Source organism: Leptonychotes weddellii, chromosome 14 (genome assembly GCF_054177405.1).
Source record: "Leptonychotes weddellii isolate Sample4059 chromosome 14, ASM5417740v2, whole genome shotgun sequence".
Classification (NCBI taxonomy): domain Eukaryota; kingdom Metazoa; phylum Chordata; class Mammalia; order Carnivora; family Phocidae; genus Leptonychotes; species Leptonychotes weddellii.
This window is the reverse complement of record NC_138382.1, coordinates 80,380,780-80,407,598: the sequence shown is the minus strand read 5'-3', so window position 1 is coordinate 80,407,598 and position 26,819 is coordinate 80,380,780. Positions and strand designations below refer to the sequence as shown.

Genomic DNA, 26,819 nt, shown 5'->3' with positions numbered 1-26,819 from the left:
CCCCGCCCTCACCGCCGACCTCAGCCCCGGCCCCGACCCCCGCTCTCAACCTGGCCTCGCCACCCCCGCTTCGCCACCGGGTCTCCGCTGCGTCCTCGTCTGACTCCTGGGAGACGGGAAGTCGCGTCCGGCTGTTGCAGGCGGTGGACACGGAGTACACCGCGGACTCGGTGGAGTGGTGCCCGCTGGAAGGCTGCAGGCACTTGTTGGCCTGCGGTACCTACCAGCTGCGGAAGCCGGAGGACCAGCCCACCGACCCCGAGAGCGAGGTGTGCGGTGCCCTTCTGGCCTTAGGCGGTCTTGACCGCGGCTCTCTAGGTCTGCGCTCCCCAAATGGCGTCTCGAGCAGCAAAAGCTCCGCTCCTCTTTCAGGCGAGGTCTCAGGAAGGGCGGGAAAATACTGCAGACGGGCAGAGCCCACCACAAATGTTGAGGCATGTCTGGCCTGCAGTGGGGAAGGCTGGAAGAGAAAAGTCTGTGTGGACTCACACGGGAGATGAAGATGTGACATTGGTCTTGTGGTCAGAAGGTAGGTTAGAATGGGCATCTTTTTTTAAAGTTTATTCAGATAAGTAATCTCTACACCCAACATCATGCTGGAACTCACAGCCTTAAGAGCAAGAGCCCCATTCTCCACCAACTGAGCCAGCCAGGCGATTGGAATGGGAATCTTGAGTACCTTATATGCAGGTGTGGCTCAAGTTTATGGATGAAGCCTAGAATAAAGAAAAAATGGGAATTGGAAGGAGCTATACCTAATCTCTCGAAGGCATCTATTCAGACGCAAACCAGGACACTTAAAAGAATGAGACTGGCACTCCAGCAACAGGTCTAAGTCAGGACCTTTCAGGGCGACTGGGTCTTGTGGCAACCCTACCACAGCTGGTCCCTATTAGCCCACTTAGAAGGAGAATTCTAGGGCGCCTGGGTGGCTCAGTTGGTTAAGCGACTGCCTTCGGCTCAGGTCATGATCCTGGAGTCCCGGGATCGAGTCCCGCATCGGACTCCCTGCTCGGCAGGGAGTCTGCTTCTCCCTCTGACCCTAACCCCTCTCATGTGATCTCTATCTCATTCTCTCTCTCAAATAAATAAATAAAATCTTTAAAAAAAAAAAAAAAGGAGCATTCTAGGGGCATCTGGCTGGCTCAGTTGGTAGAGCACGGAACTCTTGATCTCAGGGTTGTGAGTTTGAGCCCCACATTGGGTGTAGAGATTATTTATATAAAACTTTAAAAAAAGGGAGCATACTATGCTGAGCCCAGCAGAGTTTATCTGCCTGCCCACTAATAGTATAACAAGAGAAGAGACATTTCTCCAGCTCAGAAAATCAGGGATATTGCTTCCAGGTAGAGTTCCAGAGTCTTGTTTTGTTTTGTTTTGTTTTTTAAGATTTTATTTATTTGAGAGAGAGAATGAGCAGGGGGAAGGACAGAGAGAGAAGCAGACTCCCCGCTGAGCAGGGAGCCTGACACGGGGCTCAATCCCAGGACCCGGAGGTCATGACCCGAGCTGAAGGCAGAGGCTTCACCTACTGAGCCACCAGAGTCCCGGAGTCTTGGCAAGCCTTTTCTTTCCCTTGAGTCCTTTTCCCATCCCTTGGGTCCCTCAGTATCTATTAGGGTAATCAGAGAATACATCTGCATTTTTTGTAGAGTGGACTGGACGTTGATGAGCCTCAAGTCCGTTTAGGTCGTCTCTACTTGTATAGTTTCTATGAGGACAGCCCTGCTTGCCCCCTGCTTGAGATCCAAAGAAGAGATACTTCTGCAATCCTGGACATGAAATGGTATAATGTTGATAACAATTCCTCTTGTCTGGAATTTGTCAAGAGTATCCGTTCATTTAATCAGGGAGCCTGATGCCTGTCAGCATTCAATAAGATGGGGAAATGTCTGAACTTTCTCATTTCCTTATTGTTCTGCCCACCTGTTGGCACTTGGAGGGTACAGTAGACTTGGGCTCCTTTCATTTGTCAGTTTCCAAGTCCTAGGGTTGGTATGAGTCTGGGAAGTGATGCTCGTTTTCTGATTGATAAGCTGGGGAATCTTGGAACAGAATTGTAGGCTACAACCTGGTTTTGGAGCTGAAATTTAAATAATAAGTTACTGAGGTGCATAATGCTCTCCTGTGCTCTGGGTGTATCCTGTGTTCTGACTGGCATATGAATTCTCTCCCTCAGGTGCCACATCCCGGTGGCCGGCCGTGCCCTCTTGGGTGTGGCAGATGCTGGTGGGTCCATAGAGCTACTCTGCTTGGTGGGATCTGAGGTCAGTGACTAGGACCAGGAGTTGTCCTAGTGGGGGGCGGAAAGAATCTGAATGGAGAGGGTTTGGGCATGAGGCGGTGCTGCTACAAACCTTTTTGTAACATGATTTCTGTTCAGTGGCAAACTTTATCATAAAACATCCTACTCTAGCATGCAGTCTATTTTAAATTATTGGGTTCTGCATCTAACTCTGAGAAGAGGTCACCCAGGTGTCACCAGTGGAAGGGCTGAAGTGACAGGGTATTTTTTTTTTTTTTAAAGATTCAGATACTTTTAATCTTTTTTATTTATTTATTTATTCATTTGAGACACAGAGATACAGAGAGAGAGAGAGAGAAAGCATGAGCAGGGAGAGAGGCAGAGGGAGAGGAAGAAGCAGGCTCCTCGCTGAGCCGGGAGCCCGATGTGGGGCTCGATCCCAGGACCCTGGGATCATGACCTGAGCCGAAGGCAGACGCTTAACCATCTGAGCCACCCAGGCGCCCCAAGTGACAGGGTATTCATTCACCTGTCAGTGGATCTGAAAGTTCTTCTGTACGGAAAGCCTGGACCAGCATTCTTAGGTTCATGATGCTGGGGCCAAGAATAGCAACGAATTCCCTGTGTGAAAGTGGTATTTGTCACCCACAATTAGGAAGGCGTATGTTTCCCATGTGGCTTTCTCAGAGCATTTGGTATTGATCAGTACCACGTGTTTGCAAAACGACTGCATCTGATTGTTGAAGGATCGGGAGAACTGGGAAGTCCTGTAGTCGAGGGAAGTAAACAGCCCACAAGACCAAGCCCTCACTCGGTGGGAGGGACACACACTAATGCAGGTGTGTGGGACTGGAGCAAGTCCCCTTGCTGTTGGAGTCATGGCAGCTGAGGGCTTGTGTGTAAAGGGCCTTGCTGCAGCCCTGTCTGAGGAATGAGGGAGGGAATAATCTGGGGAAGACTGTGGGCCCACGCACCAGGTTCTGGCAAGAGCAGATAGCCTGCAGAGAGACCCTGAGGAGGCAGCCTGCTAGGAGCCTTTTGAGAGTGTTAAGCACTGTCCAGCTTGCCTAGGTAATACAGAAACTTAAATGGATCTTAGAAAAGAGAAACAGCATTTAATGGCTAGTTGTGGCTTCTGAAACGGAAACTAGAGGAAAGATCCCGTTGTCGCTGTCCCTGAAGACAGAGTGTCCCAGCATCCCTTGAGGCGGGGAGAAGAGGGGAGTGTGTGCCAGTGGTGCTTCCTGGAGCCCACGTAGGTGGTGGGGTTGTGTCTAGGAGTGCATGGACAGCGAGGGGTTCTGCAAAGCAGAGAGACCCACTTCCACTCAGGTCCCATGTGTGGGAAAGTCCTCCTGCAGGTGTGTGAGCTCCTGGAGAGCAGGGGCCAGGCCCCCAGTGTCCTCAATCTGTGATGAATCAAGGACTAACACACTTTGTTCATCTAGTAGTAGATGAGGGAATGATGGCCACCTGAGCTAGAGGAATCGCCTTTCCAGGGTTCTGGGCTGTTTCCCTTTGATAGGGCTCTTTTCTCTCCAGTAGAATGCTTACACACTGCAGCCAGTTTCCAGCTGTGCCCTGGAGAAGCAGTGTCTGGCCCTGTCTCTGGATTGGTCCACGGGGAAAGCTGAAAGGTAGGGGCCGGCGTTGGTGAGGGACCCCAAGTCTTTCCTCTGAGAAGTCTTTCGTCTCTTCATGCACGAGAGAATTGAAACCCTGCACCAGCCTTGACTGTGGCTTCCCAGGCCTGGGAATATCACTACCAGTCCTAATCTAGAAAGAAAACATTCCGACTTTTCAGATAAAAGGGATGGTGTTTTCATCAAGAGAAGCTGACATGGGTTTATTTTGACAAGCGAAGTGGTAGTTTTGGTTTCTGCCAGATGCCCAAACGTCTTAAAGGGCAAGTCCACGGACCAGGTCCATGGAGAACCTCTCTCTTGACATGTCTTGGAGTGTCACCAGTTGGGAGCCAGAAGAGGGTGATGAGTTTGGGTCAATGAATAAATTCAGCTGGGTTTCTCCATTGGTTCCCTGTGTCTAGGGCCAGTGACCAGCCCTTGAAAATCATTAGCAGCGACTCCAAGGGGCAGCTCCACCTGCTAGAGGTGAATGAGGCGGGGCCAGCACTGCAGGAGGTGGCCACGTGGCATGCCCATCACTTTGAGGCCTGGATTGCTGCCTTCAATTACTGGCAGACAGAAATCGTTTATTCAGGTTGGTACTTCTCCGCTGGGTGTCGGCCCCGTGAGGGAGGGAGGGGGCAAGTGTGGCACGTCAGGGCCAGGACTCCGGGCGTGTCGGGATCTTGACCCTTTGTGGAGACTGTAGTTGGTACTTGCTGCTTACCTGTTGAGGCTTTGTGGGGTCTTGGGTAGCGCTGACCACAGTGTTGGAGCCGCGGGAGCCCTGTCTCCTGCCACTCTTGGCACCTGGTCCCTCGCTCCTGCTGTGAGAAATCCAGAATTCCCGCATTTCCCGCTGCTGTTTCTGTGTCCAGTATCGACTTTGTCATGTAGGATTTCAGGCTTGTCTCCTCCCGTTTTGGATACAGTTTACCTTCCCGAAGAGAAGATAGGGTTGATTTCCTGATATTGTGAGTGGTATGTATTGTGGGTGCTGATGTGAGAATGAGAAATTACTAGAACTAGAGGTTGCAGGAGCCAGGTAGCTGTGGTCAGCCTCTCTTGGCCAAGTGGGGAGGACTCATGGGACATGGGAGGCGGGAGGTGGGGGCATTGGCCCCTGAGAAAAGGCAGAAGGGGAGCTGCTGGATTTGCAGAGAGGCAGAGAAAAGATCTGACCCTGGTTTCCTTCTGCATCCAGTTGCTGGTAGTGTGCTAAGCTCCACAGTGAGCGGTGAGGCCAGGGACATTCTGTTGGACTGTAGGGCGCTGCATGGTCTCCTCCTTTCTGCCAGAACCGCTGTCACTCAGCTCCTCAGTGGCCTGATCCAGAGAGCACCCTCTCAGCAACATTCCCATGCTGACCCCGTCCTGGTGCCGTCTTTTCCTTGGGTTACCCTGGACTTTTCCTCTTCTTTCTGATTGCTCTTCATTCTGCTTTGCTGGCTCCTTCCCTCTGCTTGAAAGTGTTCGTGTCCTCTGGCCTCTCTCTGGTGCTCTTCTCTCTCTGCATTGTTGCTCTCCTGACTTCAGCTACGGTCTCTGTCTTCCAGAAACAACTGCATTTTGGTTGCTTAAGCAGACCTCTCTCTCTCTCTTTCTTTGTGTGTGTGTCTCTCTCTCTTTCTTTCTCTCTCTCTCTCTTTCAAGGAAATTTTTCTTATTTATTTTAAGTGATCTCTACACCCAGGATGGGGCTCAAACTCACGACCCTGAGAGTTGCATGCTCTTCTGACTGAGCCAGTGAGGCACCCCAAGATTTAATTTTTTTAGGTCTTCTCGTTCTTGGATTATACTACCTTGAGGCTTAGCTAATTCAGAGCAAGGGTATTGTGGGGGCTATGATTTAATAATTCAGCACCAACTCGTTTATTCAATGAATGTTTATGGAGTATCTACTATGTGCCATGCACTGTTCTAGGTGCTTGAGATCCATGAGTGAACAAGACAGACAAAAGTCCCTGCTTCCACTGAGCTTACATTGAGAGATGGGCAACGGTCATGGAGCACAGCATATAATGAGTGAACAGAGGGCACAGTAGCTCAGAGGTGATAAGTGCTTTGGGAAGAAGAAAGGTAGACCAGGGTTGGGGGACTGGGGTGGGGGCAGGGGCAGGCTGTCCTGTTACAGAGCATGGTCACTGTAGACAGAGGCCTAGGGCAGGAGTGAGCCTTCTTCACGAGGAGAGCAGCAGGACCAGAATGGTGGGAGGGGTGGCAGAACAGAAGCAGGCGAGATCAGGCCACAGGAAGGACTTTGGCTTTTGCTCAGAATGAAATAGGAACAATAGCAGGATGTTGATCAGAGGGATGACATTTTCTGACTTACATCATAGAATTGAAGGGGATCTGCTTCACTAATGTGTTGAGTAGAGACTGCAAGGAGGTGGGGGCAGAGCCTGGAGACCTGCCATGCGGGTGGGGGCAAGAAGGCCTCAGACCAAGTTGGGAGTAGTGCACACAAGGGAAAAGGGGTAGGACTCTGGATGTATGTGTGCAGGTGGGTGAACGTGGGTGTGAGACGGGAGGGAGCAACGTGTAAAGAAGCCACTACCAGGTTTCTCTGTAACTGAGCCACAGGACCGCAGCTCATGTTGGGGGCGCCCCTGCAGGCCTCGTGCTGGCTCTGCTGGTCTGCTTACTTGTAGGTCACGTTCATGCCGTAGTCCTTCTGTCTGTCACAGGGACCTGCGGCGTGCTCAGTAACACCTGTTGGATGGGCAGGTAGTTGAATGGAAGGTGGGTAGGTGGTGGGCAGGTGGGTATATGGAAGCACAGACGGTTGAGTGGATGGATGGGTGGAGTGGTCAGACCCAGGTGTTTTTCTTTTGCTCCTCTTCATCCTCCCTGTGGGTCCTGCTTTTCAGCCTTGCTCCCCTTCCTTCAAGATAGCCACCAGCACCCTGTATCTTGTTGTTGCTTTTCTTCAAAGACTGTGCATTATGGTGCCAGCTTCCCCCTTCTTCCTATTTTTTCAGTTCTCCAAGACAAGCAGGGGTCCTCTTTACTGTAAGGTCACAAAGGGCACTTCCCTTTAAAACACATGGGGGTGTGCTGAAGGTTCCAGAAACTTAAGAAGTGCTCATGTTTGCTGCCTTCTGCATGCAATTCTGGTTCAGAGTTCTTTGATATGGCAACTTTGGTTTGTGCAGCCAGGAGCATTGATTGCTGGAGTCTAAAGAGGAGCCCCGTTAGCCATGTTGTGACCTGGAAATTCTTTCCCTAACTTCTTGGGCTTCCCTTTTATTCCTGTAGCCTGAGCCCCCCAGCCTTTCCTGTCTTCCCCATGGGGGCCCTCTCCAAGTCTGAAGACACAGTTCTAGCACAGGGATCTTCTGCCTGGTGGCAACCTGAAATCACCCAGGAAAAGTCATCCACAGGGATTGCCCCACGGGCAGAAATTCCCTCCCTGAGGAGTGGCTGCCTGCTGTTGTCAGTGGATCTTTCTGTTCCCACGCAGGTGGGGACGACGCCCTTCTGAAAGGCTGGGACACCAGGACACCGGGCACATCTGTATTCACTAGCGAGAGGTAGATTATCAAGGGCTAGCCCTCGGCATGTAACACCAACCCTCCTGTCCCTCCTCCGTGGACTTTCCACTGGAGACGTGCCCCTGCGTGGGAGCTTGCTCAGGCCTTGACTTTTGCCTACAGACACTCCATGGGTGTGTGCAGCATCCAGAGTAGTCCCCATCGGGAGCACATCTTGGCCACAGGAAGGTGAGTCCCTTAGGGTTGGGTCACAGGGGTCTGTCTTCCATCTTTCACTTCCTTTTCTCATGTTGACCGTTGCAATGTTGTTGAATTGGACCAACTCTTACACCAGAGTGTGGCTATCTGGGCTTGGGGGAAGGGACTTTGTCCTATAGAGGGATGAGTGGTATGGGTTTCTCCAAGAGTGTCCCCTGCCACCTGGGGGCCGTGGGGGAAAAGTGGGCATTGGTTTTCCTGTGTGATCCCTGTGCTCGGTGGGTTTCAGCTATGATGAGCATGTTCTGCTGTGGGACACTCGGAGCATGAAGCAGCCATTCGCAGACATGCCCGCGCAGGGCGGAGTGTGGAGGCTCAAGTGGCACCCTTTCCACCATCACCTGCTCCTGGCAGCGTGCATGCACAGTGGCTTTAAGATCTTCAACTGCCAAAAGGCGATAGGTGAGTAGGGGCCCCTTGGCAGCCAGGCCTGGGGTGGGGGTTCCCAGTTTTCCTGCTCCCTTGCTCTGCACATCCCCAGGCTCACACCGCCATCTCACCAAGGCCCGTAACTGGGCCAGCCTCGAGCCTCAGTCTGCAGCACTCTGCTCCTTAGCCATGGGTCTTACCTGACCAGCTCAGTTCTTCTGATACCTCCTGCCGTTCAGATGTTCTCTGCCCTCTTAGGACTCTGCTCCAGAAGCATTCCAGAGCTGTCCTTGGCCCACCTCCTGCCACGTCTTCCTGCCTGTGCAGTGTGGTGGTCTGCGTGCTCTCATGTTCCCAACATGCTTCAGCTCTCTTCCCCTTGCTCCCTTGCTCACTCTGGGCAGCTCCCAGCACTGGTCAGACCCAGTTCCACTTGGGCCTGAGCCACACAAGGGGGTTGGAGGGAAAGAGTAACCCTGTGGGGTCTCACTTTAGGTTGATGTTACAGTGGGTCCTTGGAGTTGCCAGGCGAACCGTGGCCTTTCTCCTGCCAGCCATTCTTTACTGTCAGAACTTTTTCACATTTTCTTCTCTCTTCTCAAGCCGCCAATGCCCCCTTTCCCTCCTCGTTCTGCTTGTGATCCCCCTCCCTCCTTGTCCATACAAAGAAGTGAGTAGAGACACCACCTGGCCAGTGTGGCTCTGAAGCCCAGTCTCCTCTGTATGGGGCTGCGCTCCGGGCTTCCTGTTTTGTGTTTTCAGTTCCTCCAACTGTTGCGCATCCGTTCTGGTAGTGACGCGAACATGCAGTTCTCAGCTGGAAGCCTTGTGAGATCTTGCGTGTTAATGTGGGTATTTACAGTAAGAAGTTGCCCTCTGAGCACTGCTTTTGCTGCATTCCATTAGTTTTGGGGTGTGGTATGTTTTCATTCATCTCCAGTACTTTCTAATTTCCCTTGTGATTTCTTCTTTGACTCGTTATTTATGAGTGTGTTGTTTCATTCCACATTTTTGTGACTGGCCTAAATTTCTTTGTTACTGATTTCTAATTTTATTCCTTCATGGATTCCTTTTAAGTTATTGAGATTTGTATTGTCGGTTCGTGTGTGGGGGTCGGTCCCAGAGAGCGTCCCGTGTGCTCTTCAGAAGAGTTTGCTCTATGGCCCCGGGCAGAGTGCTCTGCAGATTCTGTTCACGTGCTCTGTTGGTTTTCTGTCTGGTTGTTCATTATTTTTTTATTAAAAAATATATATATACACATATGTAAATATGTGTATATATATATTTTTACAATTTTTTTAAAAGATTTTATTTATTTATTTGTTAGAGAGGGGGGAACACAAGCAGGGGGAGTGGGAGAGGGAGAAGCAGGCTTCCCACGGAGCAGGGAGCCCGATGTGGGGCTCGATCCCCCATGATCCCTGGGATCAGGACCTGAGCCGAAGGCAGATGCTTAACGACTGAGCCACCCAGGCGCCCCGTTACCATTTTTTCTACGTTTTAAAATTAGCATTCTTTTATAAGGAAGAGCTTTCTTTTCTCCCATATATCTGTATTTATTAATTGTCCATATAGATTCATGGCTTTTATGTTACTCAGTGGGCCATAAGGTGTTATTGTCATTACTCATTATAATGTTCACATCATCCTAGAGCTTTCTCATGAAAACCCCCTGAAGCCGTCTCCTGTGTGTGCCACATGTCCCTACTGATTTTTGAGTACTTCCCTCGATTTTTGGCCACCAGGCCTTCCAGCTGGTGACAGTTTTCTAAGTCCACACCCCAGGTCACCGGCCACTAGTTTCCTGTAGCTGCTCTTGCCATCCTTGGCCTTGCCCTGGACCCTAGACTATCTCAGGTTTGGCAACACCTTGTCATTTCTTTCTCTGGTTGAATGTTGCTTTCAAACTTTTTATAGCTAGACCTCTTTCCAGTCCTGCCCTCCAGCCTCAAAGTTGCCATAGCAACTCACCATAAGGAAAACTGCTTAAACTCTTTAGTGACTCCTTTCCAAGCTCAAACCCAGACTTTATGGAGCATGCAGAACTCTGCACGATTGTCACCCTCCAGACATGTGTCGCCACTCCCTGATGGCATTTCAGCCACGGGCACTTGTGGTTGCCCAGATGTGTCCTGTTCTATCTCTATACTTCACACATGCTTGTTCTCTGTTTCTCATGCATCCCTGTTGCTCCCATCTGGCTACCTCCTTTGTCCTTTGCTTTGAAGTCTTCACTAAGAGACTTTTGCCAAGTCCTCCAGCTTGGAAAGGCACCCTCGCCCACGTGCTTCTGTAGCTGATTTCTCCCTCAGGCGCACACGCGGTGCACTCCCTGCAAGTGAAGGTCTGTTTTCTTCTCATCCGTCCACATCTCAGGGGTCCCTTTGTGTGACACACAGTGGTTGCTGACTCTGCTTTTAGCAGTCTCCCTTTGAGAGTGGGCAGGGGCCATTGGTTGGAAGTGATGAGATCAACCCTGGGTAACGTCGCATGTTCTCATTCCAGAGGAGAAGCAGGAAGCCTGCACAGTCTCTGTGTCCCATACGTTGCCCAGCTCATTGGTGTATGGAGCTGACTGGTCCTGGCTCTACTTCGGCCATCTGTCACAGACCCACCAGCCGTGCTGCTTAGGGGCCTTTCCCGACAGCAACTTAGGAGCCAAAGCCTCACAGCTCTACAGCCTGAACACTGTACGTCAGTCACCAGCAGCCTCTTCTCATCGTCTAGCAGAGGCTGAGGAAGAGGGTCATTCCAAACTTCAGAGCAGCAGCAGACCAAAGACGCCTCTCCATCCACCCACAGAGGACATGACGAAGAGCAGCAGCTGGTACCACGCTGCAGGGCCCAAGGTCTGTGACTGTGACCTCTCTCTGGAAGCAGCAAGCTTGGACGTTGACCTCCTAGCTACTTGCTCCTTTTATGATCACGTTCTTCACCTCTGGAAGTGGGAGAGCAGCTGAGCTAGGGAAGAGTTTGGTTGAAGTCATAAAGACCATTTCCACAAATAAAACCCAGAGTGTGACTCTGAGTGAACTGCCCTCAGACCATCTCCTTGAAAGTCTTCCTGTACGCCACAGGTGACCGTATAGGGCTCAGCGCACCTTACGGGCTCTACAGGGTGAACAAAGAAGCTCTTGGCTTTCTAAATAAACCTTATCTGCTGCGGCAAGTGGTGACTCTGCCTGATAGCAAGGAGTCTGCTATTGTGGGTGTGGAAGGGTCTTGGTTCCCAGCTCAAACTTCCCAGTTTCTTGTGTGCATAGGGACATTCAGCTCTTTGTACTCATTTAAATGAGCTAAATGAAAGTGTGTGGTTTTTTTTTTAAGATTTCATTTATTTGAGAGAAGAGAGAGAACGCAAACGGGGAGGGTCAGAGGGAGAGGGAACAGACTCCCCACTGAGCAGGGAGCCCCACGCAGATCTCAATCCCAGGACCCCAAGATCATGACCTGAGCCGAAGGCAGACGCTTCACCGACTGAGCCCCAACAATAGTTTTTTTTTTGAAGATTTTATTTATGTTTCAACAGAGGGAGAGAAACCGCGAGAGAAGGAACACAAGCAGGGGGAGTGGGAGAGGGAGGAGCAGGCTTCCCGCAGAGCAGGGAGCCCGATGCAGGGCTCGATCCCAGGAGCCTGGGATCATGACCTGAGCCGAAGGCAGACCCTTCACCGACTGAGCCCCTAGGCGCCCTGAAAGTGTGCTTTTCCTTAAAGCTACTTAACAATAGTTTTACATGCACATTTAAAAAGATCACCTCATCATGGCACCAGATGTGCTTATTAGTCTCCTATGCTGATAAAGGGAGGTGTATACACATTGAGTTGCCTTATCGTGTCATAAACTTGAAATAGGTTAGTGTGGTGGATTGATCCCTCCTCCCCCTTGTAGCTTTAGTACCGGGAGTGGCTTCCAAAGCCTGGACACGGAGTAGCTTGAACACGTAACTGAATTTGTGACTCATCTGACTCCCACAGACTTCATTCTTGTCTCTCTGGAAGAAACACGTTGAAGTGCAGGCCAGTGTGGAGTCTGGCAAATCTTCAGTAGGTACTAATCTCGTAAGTAGTTGGTTCAGAAGCAGAAAACATGCACAGTTCTTTAAGATTTTATTTCTTTGAGAGAGTGTGTGTGCAGAACAAAGGGGGCAGGCAGAGGGAGAAGCAGACACCCCTGCTGAGCAGGGAGCCTAAGCGGGACTCCATCCCCAAACCCCAAGACTACGAACTGAGCCGAAGGCAGACACGTAACGGACTGAGCCACCCAGACATCCCAGAAAACACATTTCTATTTTTTGCTTTCTCTTCTGATGAAAATATAGGTCAGAGCACGTAAGAAATTACTGTGCTAAAACGATCGATTCCCAGCTAATGGCGCATTTATTTCAATAGAATTTGAACCCTCCTTTAGAGTTCAACGGTATTTAACATAAAAATCAATTAAATATTAGGCAGAACACAGAAGACCAGAGGGACTGTGCGCAGAAACAGGCGAACCCAAAGGAGAAAGAGACTAGGTTACTGGAGGTCTGCCCCAAAGCAGCCGCTTTTGAACCCGTAAAGCAGATGCTCGCTGGCTTCGCGGGGTGAAGAGTCTGCGCGGTAAGTTAACCAGCGCGGTCACGTGGCACGACGTGCCCCGCGCATTCTCCGCCTTTGCAAGCCGAGCCGTGTGCTCTTGCCCCAACGGCGGGCGGTCGGGAGACGACGGCTGCCGGTTTCCCGGAGTGGGGTCTCCAGGGTTCTGCTCGGTCCTTCCATCTCACGAGGACCGCGCGCCAAAGCCGGCCCGTCCGGCGGCCGGGGAGGAGGGACGGGCGCAGTCGGCAGGCTGGCAGGCACGCCGGCGGCCGGCGCTCCGCCGCCCCTAGCGCGGGAAGTTCTTGGGGTACAGCTGGAAGAGCTTGCCTTCCTGGGTGGGCTCGAAGCCGTACTTCCCCAGCCGCTCCGGGTCCAAAGTGCCGTCCCGGAAGTCCTTCTCGACGGCAGGCGCTACTGCCTCCCGGAACAGCTGTTCGGCCGTCAGGGGCGCGTCCGCGCCCGCCTGCGCGCGGTAGTTCACGTAGGGCTTGAGCCTGAAGCCGGCCAGCTCGGGCACCACCAGCTCCGGGACCATCTCCCTGATCTGCACAAACTTCCCGTCGCGGCCGTGGACGCCGGTCCCCTTGGCGCCGCGGCCCTTGTAGAAGGTGCGCGGGCCCCGCTTGCTGGTCCACCTGCTCATGCGGTCGGCGCCCCGCACCACGATGCGAGCAGCCCCGCTCAGGAGGCCCATGCTGAACCGCGCGCCACGCGGACGCTGTCGCAGACAACTCGCACGCGCCGCGATCAGCCGCGCCGCCCTCCGCTCCCGGCGCCCTCGGCGGCTTCCGGCGCCCCCGGCGGCTTCCGGCGGTCAGCCCGGCTTCCGGCGCCACCCGGCGGCTTCCGGCGCCACCCGGCCTCCGCGCCGCAGCAAGAGCAGCTCCGATTGGCGGCGCTGCGTCCAATGCACAGCCTCGGCCCTGCGAGTGGGCGGGACGTCCGGGCCCCGGCCAATGCGCTGGGAGGGGCGACGTCCGCGGCGGGGCGGCGGGGGTAGTGGCGGGGGCGCAGTGGCGGGGGCGCGGGCGTCGGGAGCGCGCGGTCCCGGTGAGTCACCGCAGAGCGCCCCGAGATGGCGGTGCCCTGGGCCTGGCCCTGTGAGGCAGGGTAGCCGTCAACGCCCCCAACCCCTGCCGGGACGCACCCTGCGCTGCGTGGTGGGAGGCGCAGGTGGGAGGCGGGTCCCCCGGACGTTAACCACCGCTCCCAGCCCCGACGCCCGTCGACCCCGAGCCCCCAGCTCCGAGGTTCCCCGACCCTGAGGCCCAGCCCTGACGCCTGTCGACCCCCAGCCCCCAACCCAGACACTACCGCGAGCCCCCCAGCCTCGCTGTCCCCAAACCCAAACCCCCTAACTCCGATGCCCCCTTAGCCCCGACACCCGTCAACCCTAGCTCTCCAACCCCCGACGTCGGCCAGCCCCAACGCTGTCAACCCCGAGGTTACACCGACACCCCCAACCTGGACGGCCACTAACCCCGATGCCTCCCTAACCTGCCGCTTCCCAGCCTTGCAGCCCCCTGCCTCCCACTTCGTCTGGCTCTGTGCTGTCCCAGGCGGAGAAGCAATGACTTCCACTTTTGTGTCCCTAGCAGGTGCTGGGGACCGTGAGCTCTGCCCCATTTCAGACACTCAGGGATGGGATGTGTGGGGAGACTGCCTGGTCAGGGCACTAGCAGGCCACAGAGCTGGGGTCAGGGGCGCTCCTGGCCCTTGAGGAGACTCATCTGAGAAGGAGGGGTTTTCCATGTGGGTGGCAGAGGATGCAGGAGCAAATGCACTATGACCCTGCATGTGCCTTCTGCGTCCTGACTTCTCTGGATGGCATTTTGGGAGAGAAGAGTCTTCTCTTGCTGCTGCTTTTCTAAGGGGCCTGGGAGCCACAGGGTGAAAGCCCAGACCTGGTTCCTCCCCACTAGACAGGGGCAAGGTGCACCAGCTCCCCAAGTTCATCCTCCTCTGGACCTGACACACCCACCTTGAGGACTCAACCCCACTGGATAGGAACCCCCCCTGAGGCAGGCCACTAGGGTGTCTCACAGTTCCCTGTGGGGCCCCGTGCGCCCCTACCCCGCCCCCAGCCACAGCCTCCTCCCTGTGGCCCTGGGAGCTCCGGGGGGCACTAGGCCTTGGCTGAGCAGTCCATGCTTGCCCTTGACCTGCTGGGAGAAGAGCGGGACTTGGCTGCAGTTGTGGGTTCCTGGGCAGCCACAGGAGAGCTGTTTTCAGAGAGGGGAATGACTCTGGTCCCTCCCTGGAGAACACAGCTTTCCGTCAGGGTTTTCCTTTCAGTGCAAACATAATTTAAAGAGAAAAGGAGCCCAGGAGGAAAGGCTGAAAGCATTGCTCTGCCCCATGAGCATGAGCTGGGGGGACCCTTGCCCTCCTTTGAACCAATCTTTCCTCTTTTCACCTTGACTGTTTTTGTTTTTGTTTTTGTTTTTGTTTTTTCATTTTTAGCCATGAAGCAAGAGGAGGATGCCAGCCCAGAGGTATGGAACTGGAGGGTTCCAGGGTTGATTCAGAGCCTCAGAATTCCCAGTCGGGCATTTCTGGACAAGGAGATTTGCTCTGTGGGCAGCTCCTTGAAGTCGGCTGAATGGGAGTGGCAGCTTGGGCCCCTCCGTCCCCTTGTCAGAGTCGAGACCCTGCCACTTCTTCCCCCGAGGTCACAACTGTCAGTTCCTGCTTCCCCTTAGGACTTCTGCTTGCTTCGACGTGAGTCTTTTCTCCGTGGAACATCTGTAGCCATATCACAAAGGCCTTTATTCCTAAAGCAGGAAAGTGGATGCATTAAAACAACCATGAAAAGCCTGAGATGCTCAATATAGGAGATTGTATAACTCAGTTACGGGCCACCTCTGTGACCCTTTCCTTGGTTGTCCTTGGTTGTCCTTGACATGGTGGCTGAGCTCCAGGGGACACACCTAAGTGAAGAGTGGGTTGTGGGTGCTGTCATGTTGACAGCTGAGCACTCGGGGCCAGGAGGGGCTGGATGCCTCAGCTCCGAAGCAAAAAGCTCCCACTGCTTCCATTTGCCTGCTGAACCAACTTCAAAGACTTGCTTTTCTGGGCCACGTACTTACCCTGTCTTGCGGCAACATTCTGCTTTTGAGACTTTTTTCTGAATGCTCTTCCATTTCATTGGGTTTTCTGGCATCCATGCTGTGTCTGGTGCTCTCTCGCTAAGGATCGGACAGGATACTTTAGTCCTTGGCACTTGTGACTTGAAAGGATTAACAGGTGCCCCCTGCCGCATCCTGTTCCTGGCTGCTTGGGGGGAATGCAGAGTGGCTGCTTGCCTGGCTGGTTTCTCTTGCTCGTTTTCATCTTTTTGAGGAATCAGCCAATATTCTCCGTGTGGGTGGCCCCAGCCATCTGCCCGTTCACCATCCTGTGCTCACTTTTTTCTCCTCCTCCTCCCTCCCTTGGGTCTGAGCTTCTGAAGCCCCACTAACTCCTTCCCTAGGAGGTGGTAGGGAGCAGGCACATAACCTTTCCCTGCTATGAGCTGGTATTCAAGGTTCTCAAAATCCAGAAAATCTCAAAATCCGTGGCTCTTTGGGGTTTCTCAGCATTGCTGTGGTGCAGGCTTCCATGTGCCCTGAGGCTGGCAGTGCACAGTCCTGTTGGTGATGAGAGGGCACCGAGTGATGGCCTTTGCGCCCCCCGTGGCCAGCCGGGCTTGCTCCTCTAGGCTTGCATCTGAAGGACTGGAAAGCTGAAAATTTAGGATTCACCATGTGATAAAAATGCGTAGGGTATTTGTGGTCAGCACAGCCCAGCTGCTGGCCCTGCCCAACTGCCTGACCCCATGTCCCGTGGGTGGCCGTGGGAGACCGGTTTCTCTGTCTACTGAGCAGTGTGCTCAGAGGACCTTAGCAGCCCAGAAGATCACTTCTTCCCTAACCAGCAGCTCTATTCTTGCTGCCCTGGGAAGCCAGGGCCACACCTGTGTTGGCCCTTCCTGACCACAGTGTTCTCCCCTAGGCTGGCTTCTGTCTGGGTGCTGCCCTGCAGTCCTGGGGGCTGCAGTTGACGGAACAGCATTCACAGTCCACCATGGTAACCACCTCAAGTGCTTCCTGGTGACGGGTGGGCCCTGGGGTTTGTGGCTGTTGCGCTCCTGGCTGCTCCTGGCCCTTTTGTCCCAGCCTGTTGCCAGGGTGGGGAGGGGCAGTGTGGCAGTCTTGCTGACGGGTGCTCTGTCTGTGACCTCGCCCAGCTGATGGGGATTGTGATTGGAGCCCTCCTGGCCCTGGCCCTCGTTGGCATCACCGTCTTCTTTGTGTACAGAAGGGTTAACCGATTCCGTGAGTATCTCACTTCAGACTCCAGCTCTGGGGTAAGGGACAAGGGCTTGGGAGGGTGGGGGAGGTTTGGGTGACTTGCCCGTGTTTTGAGCTCCTGGGAGCAGCCCTCAGGCCCATGATAGCTTTTGTTGGGAACTGCCAGCCTGTCCCAGCTGAGGCTGTGCATGTTGGACCCATGGAATTTGTGTATGTCCCCAGCTTTCTTGGCTCACATTTCTGAGCAAAACTTTGGTAAGAGGAGACGCAAGTCCTGCTCCCTGTGAGCCGGCCTGTGCCGGCCCGGGCCCAAGATGCCATGTGCCTTTCCCCCACACTTATGCCGGAGCAGGGACAGGACAGGCTCGGTGTGCACAGCCTACGGGCTGCCTGGCAGAACCCTCCCACCTCTTTGTGTCCCAGCCGTGGCTCAGGAGGCCCTTCTGCTCCCCTTGCAGGACAAGTACAACCCACTCCTCAGTACAGGTTCCGGAAGAGAGACAAAGTGATGTTTTATGGCCGGAAGATCATGAGGAAGGTAACCTGTCCTGCAGGCCTGCTTGCCACAGGCCCTGGCGCAGTGGGGCCCCCAGCAGCCTGTGGCTGCCCTCACCTCCGTACCCTCAGAGACTGTTAGCCAGCGCAGGAGACAGAGGCTTCGTCGGCCTCTGTCCTGGGGCACGGCGTGTCCTGGCTTCGGTGCTGAAACTGGGGGTCCTGCCAAGATTTGGACACTGGGAGCCCTCCCTTGTCAGCATCAATGCCCACGTGGAGGATAAGCTGCCTGGTCCGACTCATCCTTCCCGGTCATCTCCAGCCCCTCCCACTCCCCGAGGGCAGGAGGGACTCACCACTACCCAGGGGCTTGCTTCAAATAGCTGCTGACGTTTTAGAGTAGCATCTACCTAGCACTTTTTTCTGATGAGCAACTAATACATGTTCTCTGTAGCAAACTTGAAGTGCCACAGGAGAAGGCACGTGAGTCCTTGCGTGGACCTCCCATTCTTCTCAGCGTCAGGCTGTGACGAGGAGGTCCACTGGGGCTGCTCACGGGCCTCGAGCCTGAACGCTGCTGCCTCACAGCCTCGTGCGGGGCCACATGGGCTGACCTCAGGCAGGTCTTGAAGGAGCCTGCACGTGGTCGGGTGGGGAGGCAGTCAGCCAGTGATCCCACTGAGGACTGTGCAGGGACCAGACCTGGGCTGAGGAGGACAGGAACGTGGTCCAGTGGTGCCAGACTGGTGCCAGGTCCACCTGGAGGGAAGGAGGAGTTGTGACCACACGCCCACAGCTGACACCCTGGGGCAGGAGCCGCTCGGGGAGCAGAGGGCTAGTGGCTGCCCAAGGGGGGCTTGCTGACATCCAGGAACCAGTGGCTCTGCAATGTTGGCACCACAGGGCAGATGAGCTGGCCTCAGTGGTGGGGAAGGGGCCAAGAGCTTTCCAGACCTGCGATGATCATGCAGGGACTCGGATTCTAGGTGGGGGTGGGGCAGTAGGACAGGACAGGGTCAGCTTTTTTTTTATATATGTAGATATTTATTTATTTATCTTAGAGAGCTTGCATGAGTAGGAGGGGTGGGGAGAGGGAAAGAAAATCCCAAACAGACTCCATGATGAGCACAGGGCCGGACACACGGCTCAGTCTCACAACCCTGAGATCACGACCTGAGCCGAAACCAAGAGTCAGATGCTTAACTGACTGTGCCACCCCGTCGCCCCAGGGCCAGCTCTTAAAAGGCTGTGGAAAGGGGCTGCTGTGTCAGCGCAAGAGAGGAGAGGCTGAGCATCAGCCTTGCAGGCAGAGGGAACACAGGCCTGAGGACCTGGTGCTCGGAGAGCGCCGGGTGTTTGGGGATATGGCCTCGAGGTGCTTCATTGTCCCAGGTACCAGGCATGGTTCCCTGTGTCCTGGGCAGGCCAGGCAGGCAGGGTCAGACCCTGGGAGCTGAGGCCATGCCTGCAGGCAGCCCACAGGGCAGGTCCTGAGGGCTGTGGCTGAGCCTTGAGGCTGCAGGCCAGGTCCATTAGGTCCAGGCTCAGGACTTGGCCTCTCCCTTCACCCTGCAGGTGACCACACTGCCCCACACACTTGTGGGGAGCACGGCAGCCCCCCGGCAGCGGGTGAGGAAGAGGACCAAGGTGCTGTCTTTGGCCAAGAGGTACTAGGAGTGTCCTTCAGACCACACGCGCCGCAGCTGCCCTCCCTGGAGGGCACTGGTGAGGCTGCTGGCCGTCACTGCTGCCCTGCCTCTGGGTCGCAGTGCTCACACCGTCTGCTTGGAATCCCTTTGGGCTCCAGGTGCACGTATCTTTGCTTTGTAGGATTCTGCGTTTCAAAAAGGAGTACCCAACCCTGCAGCCAAAGGAACCACCACCCTCCCTGCTGGAGGCTGACCTCACGGAGTTTGACGTGAAGAATTCTCACCTGCCGTCAGAAGTGTTGTACATGCTGAAGAACGTGCGGTAAGACAGAAGCTGGGTGACAGAGGCCTGCTGCAGGAGGGCCTGGGGCCGCGCTCCCTTCTCTCTGGCCACCAGTGCAGTCTCTCGAGCGTCTTTCCTGTTGTATTTGTTTGCCTGTCAGCATTTCCATGTTCAGGAGGAAACTCAGAGCAGGTTCGGGAAGTGTGGGGCCGGATCAAAGCTGCAAGCCTGGGCTTCCTTCCATCTCTGCCTGGAAACCCCGTTCCTCTTTCGAGCACTGCTTCACCGTCCTGGGCTTTTGTGTACGCCTCTGGTTCGGATTCATGGTCATGGCTCAAGAGTTCTTTGAGCTGATGGGAGGGCAGTTTATGGGAATTCCTGAAGTTTCAGCTTCAGTCCTGAGAGTGAATCAGGTGGCTGGTGCTGCAGGGTCTGCACCTCCGTGAACCCCAGCTCTGGATCTGGCCCGTGGTGACGGGGGCAGTGACTCTATCTCCATCAGCCTCCTTCCCTCCTTCGTGGAAGGTCTCCCACATGTGCTGTGGTTTTGCAGGGTCCTGGGCCACTTCGAGAAGCCACTGTTCCTGGAGCTTTGCAAACACATGGTCTTCGTGCAGCTTCTCGAAGGGGAACATGTCTTCCAGCCGGGGGAGCCGGATACCAGCATCTATGTGGTGCAGGACGGGCGCCTGGAAGTCTGCATCCAGGACGCGGTGAGAGTGCCTGGCAAAGTGTGTGTCGGTGGCCCGAGGGAGTGCAGAGCGAGGTGGAGGGTGTGGGTCTGCTGTGTTGTGTGTGTTTGTTTTTTGTTTTTTTTTTTTAAGATTTTATTTATTTATTTGACAGAGAGAGAGAGAGAGAGAGAGCATGAGATGGGGGAGGGTCAGAGGGAGAAGCAGACTCCCTGCTAAGCAGGGAGCCCGATGTGGGACTCAATCCTGGGACTCCAGGATCATGACCTGAGCCGAAGGCAGTCGCTTAACCAACTGAGCCACCCAGGCGCCCCTGTGTGTGTTTGTTTTTTAAGTAAGCTCTACACCCAGTGTGGGGCTTGAACTCATGACCGTGAAATCAAGATGGCACACTCTACCGACGAGCCAGCCAGGCGTCCCTGTTGTGTTTTTACTTATATGTCTGCCATTTAAAAGATTTTTTAAAGTTTTCTATTGAAAAGTTAGTGTAAAATTTTAAGTTTCGGGTCTTTGGGGAAAAAGGCACACTTTGTGTCCAAAGCATTGGCTCACAGTTGGTGTGCCCTCTGATGTTGGTACGTTACCTTTCATTCACACGTGGGGGGGTGCCCATCGCTTAGTGGGTTCAGTGGCATTTGGTGGTTTTCTGCATTTTACCTGTTCTAAGCCTTTTGAGGTGTCTCTCCTGTCTCCTTAGAACACCCTCCAGTGGGTTGGGTATTGATCTGCCACCATCCGTTGCACCCACCCTTGCCTTATGTTCGAGTTTTAGATTGTGAATGATTCTAACTCTAGGAAAATAATTAAGGTATTAATTTGCTTGAAAAGATACACTTACTTTCTGCCTCTGTTGAATTACAGCCTTGAATCAGAATTGCCAGGGGGCGATCTCCAGGCCAAGCCTGTGCAGGTCTTGCTTTCCAGCAGGGCGCGTCCTTTGATGTGCCCAGTAGTGTGATCCAGGCTTCCCACCTCTTGTTGTTGAAGCAGACACCCGGGGAGCCCCAGGCTGCATGAGGTGGCCCGCTGACCTTAAGGAGGTCCCCACCTGCCTGAACCCTGGGGGTGGGCCCTGACCCAGCTTGGATCCCACGTGTCCTTTCTAGCCACAATGTTGTCTGTGTGTGTCGCTTCATCTACACTGGACTTGATGGGATGATGAAAGGGAAATGGTCTTCGTCCAGCCTCCTCCCGTCTGAGCCATCAGTGTCCAGGGCTGTCGCCACCCAGCTGGTGGGCCTTTCCTGGAATGGAGCCTTTGGACCAGAAGGAGGGGTTCTTGGAGGCTGACCAGGGCCAAGTTTGAACAAGTTCAAAAGGATTTTCCTGGGTTAAGCTGAGATGAAGTTCCTATACTAAATAACCACCATAGTTTCCTTTCTTTTTTAATCCAGTGGAAAAATATATCAAAATGCTGTGATTTATACCAGTAACAACTGAGTTGGGTCTTCACAGCCTTCTTTTTTTTTTTTTTTAAAGATTTTATTTATTTATTTGACAGAGAGAGACACAGCGAGAGAGGGAACACAAGCAGGGGAAGTGGGAGAGGGAGAAGCAGGCTTCCCCGCGGAGCAGTGAGCCTGATGCGGGGCTCGATCCCAGGACCCCGGGATCATGATCTGAGCCGAAGGCAGGCGCTTAATGACTGAGCCCCCCAGGTGCCCCATCACAGCCTTCTTTTTAGATCAGCAAGCTCCTTAGGTTTTGTGAAATTCAATCTAAGTCCTCCTGGTGAGGACAAGCCACAGGTTGAAGGGCCACGCTCAGAATGGACTTCCTGATTGCTCTTACTCATTGTCATGTCTTCTGTCCTCTGCTTTGGAGCTTATCACACCTGAATTCCCGGAGGTCAGCTCGGGCATGGCCTAACTCGGGGCAGGCGACAGTGGAGGCTGGGTGGCCCAGCGGGCCTGGGCTGGGCTGAGCCTCCTGTCCGTGGATGACTCTGCCCCGCTTCCCGAGTGCAGGACGGCACTGAGGTGGTGGTCAAAGAGGTTCTGGCCGGAGACAGCGTCCACAGCCTCCTCAGCATCCTGGACGTCATCACCGTGAGTGCCCCGGGTCCACCCAAAGTCACCTGGCCAGCAGGCCCTTCAGCGCCAAGGCAGTTCTCCCAGCGGCGGGGGGCTGGCCTAGGATGGGAGGGACCCCCCGGAGGTCAAGGGTGTGTGTGGGAGCAAGTTGAACTGTATGTTTAGGAAGAGCTGGGCATTTGCTTATGTGTTTGGCTGTTTTTTAAATGATTATTTTTTGGACTGAGTAAGATATGCACATGGTTCAAGATTCAAAAGGGACAAACATCGTATAGTGAAAACGTTTCCTCTCACCCTTTAGGCCCCAAGGCTCCTTCCTAGGAGGGGCCCTCTTGCGGATCTTCTGTGCCAACGGGTATCTCTGTTGTTCTCAATCTTCTGCTGTTGAGTGTTGTGGTGAATGGTTTTGTGCGCACATGGTTTCACGTATTTGACTAGCGGAGACTTCCCGGGTGTGAGGGTACACCCCCACCCCCACGCCTGGGCCACGGTCCCGCGGGAGGGCGCCCGTGCCCTCACCCACCAGCCAGGCAGGCATCTCATGTTTGATCTTTGCCAGTCCAGTCAATTACAAAACAACATCTCATGGTATCTTGTAATTTTTAAACTTACTATCACGGGACATTTCTTTTTTTTTTGAGATTTTTATTTATTTGAGAGAGAGTATGAGCAGCGGGAGAGGGAGAAGCCGACTCCCCGCAGAGCAGGGAGCCCAATGTGGGCTCGATCCCAGGACCCCGGGGTCATGACCTGAGCCGAAGGCAGAGGCTCAACTGACTGAGCCCCCCAGGAGCCCCGTCATGGAACATTTCAAACATACGCAAAAGTAGACAGAATAGTAAAATGAGTTATTTGTGCGTCACTAGCTGTAAAATGTCTTGGCTCAGCACACCTGTTCCCTTCTCGTTAACTAGAATTTAATGTCTCATTTTCTTTTTCTTCATACAGTGAAACAGATCTTAAGTGTGCACTACCCGAGTTTTGATAATGCACACTATGTATAGCTCAGACGGTGTATTTGACTGTCCCCTTACCTTCGAGGTTATACCTCCTGCTTTCACTTTTAGCTGTTCATTGAGGCAGCTTGAACCTGTTTCCCCCACACACTGCACAGAGGGGCCTCCAGAGTGGTTTAGCAGACCTTGGCAAGGATGCGTCCATGCGGGGCTAGGAGTCTAGGTACTTGTGTGACACTCACGATGGGTGGGGCCCTTGGTGGGTACCCTCTGATCTAGCCCTGGGCTCTTGTGTACAAGGGAGTGACAAACTCAAGACTTTGGGGGTGTCCACTGTGTTCCCCCATCCCTTTTAGGCTGGCACAGACGTGCTTTGAGCTGTGTTGGGGCCCAGGGTGGAACTGTTTTTTATAGGACTCCGGCATCTTGCTCTGCCCCCAGGACCTGGTGTGTCTTCACAAGACACTTGGCCAGCACTGAGAGAGACACCACCTCCTCTGAGCAAGGCTGACCTGTCTTGAAAGGCCAGTGCCTTTACCTAGAGCATTGTGCTGGGAAAGTGCACCCAGATTGCAGGGCAGGTCCCATGTGGCTCTTGTAGGACTCTGGCTGGTATGTGTCACAATCTGTAAGGTGCACTGGGAGCCTGAGAAGCCCAGGAGGTGTAGACAGATTGTCTACATGGAGATAAATTAGGGAGTTATGCAGCTCTGTACCCTCCTTCTTCCTTGGCGAGGATTAAGCAAAAAATAGCTTTGGTGGAGGCTCTTCTTGGTATTTCTTGTCTGCAGTGAGTCCTGGTCTCACTGTAATTTTGGGCTTGGACACCATTTCTTGCAGCCCCAGGAAATGTGTGTTATGAGCAGGGCCTCCCCAGCCTGCTGCATCCCTGCCCTCCTCCTGGGGTGGCAGCCCATCTCCCTTCAGTGGGGTGGGGTAAGAAAACAGGAGTGATATTTGAGAGAAAATAATTCTGTATTGTGATTAATTGATCATCTGGAAGGACAGAATTTTTGCCTAATATTTGTGTTTATCATTTAAAAAAATTAATTCTATCTAAGTAATATAGACAAATTCTAAAAACAGTTTTGGTGTTTTGTGAATCACAGTTGTCTGCTCGACTGCCCCCTCCCCAGAAAAGCCACTTGCATCTCCTCTAGGCTTTCTGGGCAACCTGCTTTTCTTGCTCTTTTGTAATCCTTCCATCTTAGATTCAAGTGAGCTTCCTGGCCTGGAAATGAGGGCAGACTTTCCCGATTGCTCTGCTGGCTTCCCCACTCCTCCCACCCCAGCAAAGCCACGCTGAAGCAATGTTGTTCACCTCAGTGAGGTTCCTTTCTTGTTTTGCCTGGAGTTAACAGTTGCCTTGGTTTTTGGGTGGCTTAGTTTTTTTGTGTGTGTTATGGTCTGGTGCCCTGCCCCAGTGCCCTGTGAGTTGGGAAGCCCCCAAGCCCCCATCTTCTCGTCCAGCCTGACCTCCCTGGGCTGAGCTCCAGCTCCCCCGGGGTCCCTACTCCTCATCTGGGCCCTATCCTTCTGTCTGTGTGGGGCTCTCACCTCTGCTCCCTTGGCCAGCTTGCTTGTTTTGGTGGAGCAGTTCCTGTCTGCTTCCCAAGAAGGGTGTGAGGGAGATAGAGTTCTGGAACCTTACAAATCCAGAATTGTCTTTATTCTGTGCTGCCTTTACCTTTCTTTGTTTCTTTTTTTTTTTTTTTTAAGACTTTATTTGAGAGAGAGAGCGAGCGAGCACAAGCCGGGTGGGGGGGTGGGGCAGGCAGAGGGAGAAGCAAACTCCCCACTGAGCAGGGAGCCTGATGTGGGGCTCAGTTCCAGGACCCTGAGATCATGATCTGAGCCGAAGGCAGATATTTAACCGACTGAGCCACCCATGTGTCCCTACCTTTACCTTTCTGTTATACTTTCTAGGAGATTTCTTCCACTTCATTTTCCAAACCTTCCACTGAACTTCTAATTTCAGTCACCATGTATTTTATTTTATTTTATTTGTTTTTAAATTTTAAAAAATTTTTAATATAGTTATACACAGTGTTACATTAGTTTCAGGAGTACAACATAGTGATTGAGCACTTCCGTACATCACCTGGTGCTCATCACCTATTTCTCCCATCCTCCCCTCTGGTTATCATTAGTATGTTCTTTATAATTAACAGTCTGTTTCTTGGTCTCTCTCTGTCTCTCTCCTTTGCTCGTTTGTTTTGTTTCTAAAATTCCACATATGAGTGAAATCATGGTATTTATCTTTCTCTGACTGACTTATTTCACTTAGCATAATACACTCTAGGGGCTCCTGGGTGGCCCAGTCTACTAAGTGCCCCACTCTTGATTTGGGCTCAGGTCCTGATCTCAGGTTGTGAGAGCAAACCCCACATCGGGCTCTGTGCTGAGTGTGGAGCCTGCTTAAGATTCTCTCTCTCCCTTTCCCTCTGCTGCTCGAATGCACTCTCTCTCTCTCAAAAAAAAAAAAACAGATATACTCTTAGATCCATTGCATCATTGCAGATGGCAAGATTTCATCCTTTTTTATGGGTAATACCCTGTTGTATACATGTATGTGTGTATATTAAACGTACATACGTGCATACACACGGCTCATCTTCATCCATTCATCAGACAGCAGGCACTTGGGTTGCTCTGTATCTTAGCTGTTGTGAGTGATGCTGCAGTAAACATAGGGGTGCACATACGTATATATGTGTGTGTGTGTATATACACACATATTTTGCATGTATATTTTTTTAATTAGTGTTTTCATATTCTGTGGATAAATGCCCAGCAGTGGAATTACTGGAGTCATGTGGTAATTGTATTTTTAATACTCTCCATATCCTCACCAACAATTGTTGTTTCTTGTGTTTTTGGTTTTAGTCACCATGTTTTTTATTTTAGGAGCTCTTTCCCCCCACCAAATTTTTTTTTTTAGATAACATTTTATTAACAAAAGGTTTTCTTTTGCTCCCTGTGTCCTCTCTCGCTCTTTTGGGTCTCTCTTCTCTTTTTATTCTGGCTTCTGTCTCTCCCATTTGTGCGGGAGTGACATCCACATTGACCCGGCTACATCGGCCCCCCCCGTGAGCCAGAGTGAGTCACCGAAAGAGCGCTACACGCAGCAAGACTGACCTGTGAGGGCAGAACAGTGGTCAGCACACGAGAGGGCCAGGCGGGCCACACAGCCCCTGCTGTAACTGCTCAGCTTTGCTGTCCCAGTGTTCCAATAAAGACTTATTTACAAAAAAGGGCAGTGGGTGAGATTTGGCCCTTGGGCTGAGGTTTGCCCATTCTGGCTAATTACTGTTACCTGTCAGGACTAGGTTGATTGGGCTCAGTGGGGGCATAACATAATCTGGGTTGCTGGAAATGTCCTATACCTTCTTTTCAGTGCTGGATATATGGGTTAATTGTAAAAAGAAAAATAGCATGAGCTACTTGGAAGCCGCCTGTGAGCCCCTGTGTGCTCGGGGTTTGTCCCCCTGGGGCTCACTGCAGGAAGGCTGGCAGGGAACCCACAGGTCAGCATCTGTGGGTTTTTTCTCTAAAGCTGAATCTCAGAGAGGACTCTGCCCATGTCCTGCCATAGAGGAATTGGCTTGGAGTCGGGGAGGCAGTGTGGGTTTGCCCCATCCAGTGGACACTGTCCTCCAGCCCAGGCGTGAGATGGTGCCTGGCCCTTGGCTATGCTGAAGGTCCTGGTGCTCTGACCTGTCTGCTCACCGTCTGCAGGACACCAGCGGCCAGCTGCAGGGCGAGGAGGGGGCTCGGGCCCTCCCGTGAGGATGGGTTTCACCATCTTGGCTCTGTAGCCCTTATAATGGTTCACCTTTCATCAGATA

At 53.1% G+C, this 26,819-nt stretch overlaps 3 protein-coding genes across 6 annotated transcripts in view; 2 read left to right on the top strand and 1 right to left on the bottom strand.

The window, feature by feature from the left end:
* Positions 1–134: 134 nt before the first annotated feature.
* On the top strand, positions 135–11,167 carry DPH7 (diphthamide biosynthesis 7). 4 transcript variants are annotated; one of them, XM_081804024.1, is made up of 10 exons: positions 135–269; positions 1,390–1,558; positions 1,653–1,786; positions 2,180–2,267; positions 3,791–3,882; positions 4,293–4,465; positions 7,334–7,403; positions 7,527–7,592; positions 7,852–8,024; positions 10,497–11,167. In XM_081804024.1, the coding sequence occupies exons 3-10, from the start codon at positions 1,779–1,781 to the stop codon at positions 10,949–10,951; spliced, it is 1,125 nt and encodes a 374-aa protein (XP_081660150.1). In that variant the 5' UTR covers positions 135–269; positions 1,390–1,558; positions 1,653–1,778; the 3' UTR covers positions 10,952–11,167. The 4 variants fall into 4 exon arrangements, with proteins under 4 accessions (XP_081660150.1, XP_081660151.1, XP_081660153.1 ...); XM_081804025.1 differs by having other exon boundaries at positions 1,390–1,786; XM_081804026.1 differs by lacking the exons at positions 135–269; positions 1,390–1,558 and adding an exon at positions 406–529.
* A 916-nt stretch (positions 11,168–12,083) lies between these two features.
* On the bottom strand, positions 12,084–13,373 carry MRPL41 (mitochondrial ribosomal protein L41). Its single transcript, XM_006737385.3, has one exon. The coding sequence runs from the start codon at positions 13,263–13,265 to the stop codon at positions 12,858–12,860; it is 408 nt and encodes a 135-aa protein (XP_006737448.1). The 5' UTR covers positions 13,266–13,373; the 3' UTR covers positions 12,084–12,857.
* Positions 13,374–13,525: 152 nt separating this feature from the next.
* PNPLA7 (patatin like domain 7, lysophospholipase) overlaps positions 13,526–26,819 on the top strand; it is a 53,818-nt gene continuing 40,524 nt past the window's right edge. The window contains exons 1-9 of the mRNA XM_081802675.1: positions 13,526–13,621; positions 15,035–15,066; positions 16,565–16,639; positions 16,800–16,887; positions 17,322–17,401; positions 18,934–19,025; positions 19,189–19,329; positions 19,844–20,003; positions 21,950–22,030. Coding sequence (XP_081658801.1) covers positions 13,528–13,621; positions 15,035–15,066; positions 16,565–16,639; positions 16,800–16,887; positions 17,322–17,401; positions 18,934–19,025; positions 19,189–19,329; positions 19,844–20,003; positions 21,950–22,030 — 843 coding nt within the window. The 5' untranslated portion in view covers positions 13,526–13,527. The remainder of the gene's footprint in view (positions 13,622–15,034; positions 15,067–16,564; positions 16,640–16,799; positions 16,888–17,321; positions 17,402–18,933; positions 19,026–19,188; positions 19,330–19,843; positions 20,004–21,949; positions 22,031–26,819) is intronic.